This window comes from Buceros rhinoceros, unplaced genomic scaffold, assembly GCF_000710305.1.
Source record: "Buceros rhinoceros silvestris isolate BGI_N320 unplaced genomic scaffold, ASM71030v1 scaffold29768, whole genome shotgun sequence".
NCBI classification, from domain to species: Eukaryota; Metazoa; Chordata; class Aves; order Bucerotiformes; family Bucerotidae; genus Buceros; species Buceros rhinoceros.
Window position 1 is genome coordinate 17,136 of NW_010425657.1, and position 7,205 is coordinate 24,340.

Below are 7,205 nucleotides of genomic sequence, written 5' to 3' on the forward strand. Positions count from 1 at the left end.
ATTAAGAACGATCATGTTGGAAAACAAAAGAAGCAGTGGCTGCAGCCTTAATATTTTCAATTTGAGAACTGAAAATACAAAAATTATGGAAATGAGAAAATTGGAATAGAGAACTATGTAGAAGACTTTCTGAAATACTTTAGATTTAACTTTCAAGAGTTTTTTATTTTAAGCTGCTAACAGTAATACTTAACTTCGTGACTATAGTAGTTAAGCAGTCTTGTTCACCTCAGTCTCCTTCTATTCTTCTTTTGGCCTCTCTGTTTGTTTCTTGACATGCCTGTGTGTTTATCCACTCAGTTGTAGGCTTAAAATACAATTCAAGTGGTATGTGCTTCCAGAATGAGACAAGTTATCTTTCATTTATAGTGAAAGTTTCAATAGTGTGAGCTTTATAACTTTAAATTCCTCTGATTAACTTAATTTATCTTAGTTATGATGCCATGAAGATGATGACTTCTCAGTTTATGGTTTGAACTAAAGATAAATCTATTCAAGACCGGTCTGTTTTGAAAAATTAGATAGAAAAACAGCCTGTTATATTTTGTGTATCAACTTGAAAATATCCTGACTATCTTTCTGACATCCTCTCAGGATGATGATCCAGAACCTCAAGCAACAATTGCAAATGCATCTCATATTGGTGACTCATTTTTGGGTGAGGTGGAAGAGACAAAACAACAACCAAACAATGTCCGAGCTAGTACCAACAAGTTACAAAAAGATGTAGGACTAAATGAAAAAGCAAGGTACGCCTTTGTCAATGTTTAGTAAAATCATGCTTTAGGCAAATTCTTGCCTAGTAATATGCAGATAATTTACTTACACAGAGAGAAGTTTTATGAAGCTAAACTTCAGCAGCAGCAATGGGAACTTAAGCAGTTACAAGAAGAGAGAAGAAAACTGATTGAAATTCAAGAAAAAATTCAGGTGTTACAGAAAGCTTGTCCTGACCTTCAAGTAGGTAGAATGAATTTTTTTGCTTTCGTAAGGTGTTGAGCAATGAAACATAAAATACCTTGCACATCATTTTTTCACTATTAAAAAAAAATGGAAAAAACTTGAAATTGGTAATACTCGTATACTGTAAGAAGCCAGAGTTCTAAACTTAAAGAAAAGCTCTGGTTATCTCATTCCACTGTACTTTCTTGCTCAGTGATTGCAGTATCAAGCTCTAATTTCACTGTAGTTTATCTGCAAAAGCCTTGATGTAGTCTTCAAAGATAGAGAACCTTCTATCTTATTTTTAGCCTGAAATCTGTTGGTCCATACCTGCATCTTTACTCCTCTTAGGTAGTTATTTGCAGAGTCTGGTATTTTGAACCCCTTTTGTGTCTTGCAAATATGATCAACACTTTGTTGTATTCAAACTTAACTGTACAGTGCTCTACTGTTTCTCATACTCCTTGAAGATGAGCTTTTTTCCTATGAAGTGAGGATATCAATACTGTGTATCTACAGCATTATATAATACTGTATTACAGAAAAATAAGTTTTGTTGATTCCTGTCTAAGTTCTAAAATAAGCATTTAGCCTTGATTTGAAAATTCCATTTCACTGAATTCTAATTCAATCTCACAAAGCCTCAACTGAGTTGGGTTTTTGACAGCAGGTAAGTTTTAGAAAGCTATTTTACTCTGTTTTGCCATTTTGCTTTCCCTTTCAGTTGTCAGCTGGCCTGGCTAACTGCCCAGCAAATAGGCAGACTTCACCAGCAACCTCAACTCCAGCCACGAATGAGTGTAACACAGCTGGCAAGCCTTTCCTTGAATTTGATGAACCTGTACCAGTAGGCAATGAGGTATTTCAGGCTTAATATTCTGTGACTTAAGCTTTAAAAAGGTAAATATGAAAGGTTTAAAGTTGTAGATAGCTTGGACACGTTTCTAAGTACTTGGCATGGGGAGTGCAGGAGGTAGCCATTTTAACGGAGTCTGTATAACTTCTTTGTTTCATTTCTCAAAGTAAGTAAATATTGACCTCAACTGGCAAGACATCTTTCCCCAAATATTGCAATTGTTGCCGCATATTAGTGTGGGAATTCAGTGAATTTTTAATTTGCACTGTGAACATTTGACAGCATATGCCACAGACAAGTCATCCATGAAGAAAATGATGGCAGTATTTGAAACATAGTCCAGCTTCTACGCATCTTCCTTCCCCTTTCCCCCCAAAATTCATGTCTTAAATAATTATCCAGATATTACGTATTCTTTCTGAAAATTATCCTCTCCAGCACTACAAATTCTAGCATATGTGATGAAAAGTGTTTTCTGGCTAGAAACAATTATCTAAAAAATACCTTTTTTAAAAGCTTTCTCTGTGAGTTGCATCAGCATTCTTATAAATTTTACTTAACAGTTTAGGTGAGGCTGATTGGGCAATGCCTGCACTGTGCTCATTAAAAGCTAAATTTTCCTTGCCCAAGAATAGAATTCCAGAACTTTGGCAACTTCCAAATAAGCATTATATGACAACTTGTCTCTTTTCACTAAATAAAAGGTCTGAATTCTTCCCGCTAAAAAGAAATCATCTCTAAAGTGAAAGTGCTTATGCAAATGCTAACACTCTAGAACACGTTGGGTTATTAATTATCAAAATATGCGTGGACTTTTGTTGGAGAACATCTTAGCTCCAGCACCACCAGCTAGTTCAGTTGCTTTAGGCTTGAGTATATTGTATATTGAGGGACTTGCCTGTCCCTCTTAAATTTGCGTTTTCCAGTCTAGTTCACTTCCACTATTGTTTTTGTATGTTATGCTATTGCATTATGCTGTTTATGTTTGTAAAAGTACTGTGCCATTTTTGCTTTCACTGGATCTAATTTAAGGTAAATAAATACCTCTTTCTACCTATACCTTTCCCTTTATAAATCATGGCTTCCTTAAGTCTTGTTGAAACATACACTGCAACTTGAAGTTTCTGTAGGTTGCAGAAAATCTTTTTTTGTTGTATCCTCTGTAATCAAAGAAGTACTTGGCACAATTTTCAGATTTCTGCAGAGAGTAGTATTCTGTCATGCTGCTTAAAGAATACATAAATTATGTGATAAAAACAGTGTTGAGTGAAACATGCTCTGCTTTTCTTAAATTCTGTCCTACAGTGTTTAGCTACCTTCTCAGATTTTGCCGTATTTGGGATAACTAGTAAATACGGGATATACTTTGCAGCTTTCTGTGGTGTGGCTTCAGTTACAGTATAATACCAGTGCCTGAACAAAAAGATATCCATGTAGTATCAAATAATGAAATTTTAATGTGCTTTAGTTTAGATTCTATTCACTTTGCTTATATTCTAATGTATTCTGTTTTACTGCAAACAGTTATGGTCTGAGATGAGAAGACATGAGATTTTAAGAGAAGAGTTGCGACAGAGAAGAAAACAACTTGAAGCTTTAATGGCTGAACATCAGAGGAGGAGAGAGCTTGCAGAAACAATATCTACTGTTGCTGCATCTGTTAAAAGTGAAGCATCAGAAGCTCAGCATACTCCACAGCAGAGTAGGACTGAAAAGTAAGAACTCGAGTCCCTCTGTGTTAGTAGGCACTTCTGTTGTTTACCAAGATGTCAGTCCCGGGGCAGTTTCCTGTCTTCATCTGACTGCATTATCATGAGATTCAGTGGTAAATTAATTTCTTGACTTCTAAGGTGACTGTTAGTTGGCAACTTGCCAGTTTTATGGGTGTTCCCAGTGTATTTAGTCTCCTCTGCTCCACAAATGGTGAAAAATTACCTAAGGCAAAGAGACTATATGGAAAATGCCAAATGCTCAAGAGGAGTATTTCTTAATCTCTACACCATTTATAACAATAGTAAAGTAATGAGTAAAATTCCTTACTGTTTTGAAAAATTATCTATCCCAGTATCAGAAGAGTACTGGCTTCATTTTGCATTGGTGAGATGTTTTAATTTTGGTCTAAGTGGATTAATGAAAGATAGACTTGTAATTTTCAACAGATTGTTTTAATAATTTGTGATAAACTAAAAAAAAAAAAGAATTATACTCCTCCCTTCCGAAACATCCCTTTTTATTCTCTTCTTTTTTTTCCTCCAATGATCTCTAGGACAATGGCTACCTGGGGAGGTTCTACCCAGTGTGCTCTAGAGGAAGAGAATGGAGATGAAGATGGTTATCTCTCTGATGGAGTTGGTCAGGCAGAAGAAGAGGAAGAAGATGCGTCAAGTTTTAATGATAGTTTCTCTATTTATCCCAATAACAACATACCAGAAAATGCATATTTTGTTAAAGAAAACAAGGATAGGTTAGTGGCATTACTTGTTGATCTGATGCTTATTAGAGTAGGTATTCGAAGGGGTGGGAGAGCACTGTGTTAACAACAAGGCATCCTTTTACTGCAAAGTGAAATTTCTATCTGCTTGCTAGGGAGTTGTGTGTAGTGGAACTTCCTTGTCTGAGTCTCTGTAGCTGCAACACGTATAACTAATTTGATTATTTCTTCTGCGTTCAGTCATATTAAGAGTCTACCATTGAGTTCTCTGGTTGTGTTGCAGTAGCTTCTTACAGTCCCATGTTTTCTTAATCAGCTTAAAAGATAATCGATATGAAACTTTGCCATAATAATAATCTGTCTCTTAAAAAATAACTTGGAGAATTAAACTAACGCTGAAATTTTTAATTTCAAGTTGTTGGCTTTTGCAGCTTTGAAAACTATTTATTACTAGATTTTTTCAAGTAATGAATATTTGTAACTCTTGCTTAACTGATTTGCTTAATAAGCCATGTGACTAAATGAAAATGCCGTGTAAATTTTCTCTTAAGTTGATTTCTTCTGGTTTTCATACAATAATTTTAGTAGATAGTGGCCTTCTAGCCAGGAGTTGGGCCTCTTAATTACTAGTGTATTGTGTTGGTGGCTTCTCTTTTCATCTGAGTACATATTATATGTCAGTAATGGATAATATTAAAAACAAAATCAAGAAACATCCTTAGCAATTCTTTTTTGACATTAGCTATCAGTTGAGTGGCTGTTATTTACCATTTGTTTAGGATAATGTTGAATTAACAAAATTGCCTGGGTGAGGAGCTGGCACACTCAGATGGCCTGTGCCAAGTGAGCTGTTGATGTACAGCTGAAACATAATTGGAATAATGGAAGTTTCATTAGAACTAGTTGTTTGAAATGTCGGCTTTGTTCTCATTATTCCTTTTTTTCCCAACCCAGACGAAAAAATTGCCGTCCTTTTTCAGCAGATGGGAATTATCGTCCACTTTCTAAGACCAGGCAGCAGCAAAATATAAATATGCGACGTCAAGAAAACCTTCGGTGGATGTCTGAACTTTCATATGTTGAAGAAAAGGAACAATGGCAGGAGCAGATCAATCAGCTGAAGAAACAGCATGAATTTAGTGTCAGCATTTGTCAAACTTTGATGCAGGATCAGCAGGTAGATAGGAAGAGAGGTTATTTTGCTGTTCTCTATCTTTTTTTTTTTTCTCCTCTTTAAATCTTTCCAGCAATAACTTCTGGTTAGTAATTTGGTCTCTATCATGTGTTTTCTTTCCACAGACCCTCTCTTGTCTTCTACAGTCTTTGCTTACAGGCCCGTACAGTATGATGTCCAATAATGTTGCACCTTCACAAATTCATTTTATTATGCATCAGTTAAACCAGTGTTACACTCAGCTGACTTGGCAGCAGAATAATGTCCAGAGGTTTGTTGATTCTATTAGTGTTTGACTGTGGAATTTTAAATGCTTCAGTAACAGAACATGGTTATGTGAATTAAAGATTACAGATAATGGTTAAATATGAGACTCTTGAACTTCTGAGTTGATTACAAGCTTTTGAAATCGTATATAGCATTTTATTGGTTTTTTTACCACTGCTTTAACACCTGTGAGATGGTTCTTTTTAAGTAATCTTAAGTGAAGAGAACCAGAAGTTGACACCTCCCAAAAAACGGCTGCAATAACTTTATTTGGCTTTTTTTGGTTTAGACTGGGCTTTCCTTGAATATGCTTTTATGTCTGTAGTCTTTGCTAGACTACTTGGCAAGGTTCTTGATTCTAAAGATTATGGAAAAGTGGTGGAAAAGCTTTTTATCCTTTCTTAGTGTTTATGAGTCAAAACTTATGCTTACGTGCGCTCCATTTGAATGTACTACTTCTACCTTTTCAACAGTCGTCTCTTTTTTAAAAAATTATGTAATAGTAATTTTAATTCATTGCATGAAAGTTGAAGCACTATGTCTCTCTTTTGTGGTTGGTAAGTGGTATATAGTTACGGTCTCATATAGTATTTTAAAGTAGTTTTAATGCCACTTCTGCAAATATTTTGTATCTTTGGTTATTTCTGTTTAAGTTTCCTTTTCAGTCTACTTACTTTTTTCAGTATCTAGTAAATTTTTTTGTTGTCCGTGCAAAGATGTTTAACTTCTGTAAATACGACTAGTACAAAGTGGTTTTAAAATTGTTAATCCCGTCTGTTGCTCGGGACTAAATACAAGTTGTTTTTTCCTTGAGTTTTTTTTACTAGCTAAATGGATTAGTTCTTTATGTAGATTACATGAGACAGCTGAAATTATACAAATCTCAAATTACTTGAGTATAAATATACAGCTTTGCCTTAGTATTCTTTTTTTTCTGAAGTGTTTATTTTTCCTTGTTTTCAAGGTTGAAACAAATGTTAAATGATCTTATGCGTCAGCAAGAACAACAGTGTCAAGAGAAGCCATTAAGAAAGGAGACAGGCAGTAGTGCACCACCACCTCCATCTCCTGTTTTCTGTCCGTTCAGCTTTCCTCCACAACCTGTGAACTTGTTCGATGTACCAGGATTTACTAATTTTTCTTCCTTTGCTCCAGGTGAGTCTTACTACAGGTGTGAAAAGTAACACAAATGTCAAGAATTTCTATTCCATCATTTAAATGAAATCTTGATGTGAACTTGCTGAAACTCCATGACTTTCCTTTATATTGAAATGGTCTTAAATGGTACTTGTGTCATATTATCCTAGTAGAAGTTTGTTCATGTTTATTGCTGATCAATTGTATATTTTTGCTTGAGAATGAAAAGCAAAGCTCTCTCAATAAGAAACTGCTTATAGTCGAGAATAACCACGCCATAAATTTAACACTTTACGTGTTCTTCATCCAACACGTGAAAAACAATGTTTAAATCTTTTACGTTCCTTCAGCAATTATTTAAGTGTTCTAAGTGAATCCTCCAATTTTAAGGTGACACT

At 35.0% G+C, this 7,205-nt stretch overlaps 1 protein-coding gene across 1 annotated transcript in view; it reads left to right on the forward strand.

Moving 5' to 3' along the window:
* The window catches only part of LOC104497926 (pericentriolar material 1 protein-like), a gene marked incomplete at its 3' end in the record, with an annotated part of 22,367 nt that overhangs the window by 14,096 nt on the left and 1,066 nt on the right, over window positions 1-7,205 (forward strand). Inside the window, exons 13-20 of the mRNA XM_010141237.1 lie at window positions 595-749; window positions 831-960; window positions 1,667-1,801; window positions 3,323-3,513; window positions 4,065-4,262; window positions 5,184-5,406; window positions 5,529-5,674; window positions 6,635-6,825. Of these exons, the coding sequence (XP_010139539.1) occupies window positions 595-749; window positions 831-960; window positions 1,667-1,801; window positions 3,323-3,513; window positions 4,065-4,262; window positions 5,184-5,406; window positions 5,529-5,674; window positions 6,635-6,825 (1,369 nt within the window). The remainder of the gene's footprint in view (window positions 1-594; window positions 750-830; window positions 961-1,666; window positions 1,802-3,322; window positions 3,514-4,064; window positions 4,263-5,183; window positions 5,407-5,528; window positions 5,675-6,634; window positions 6,826-7,205) is intronic.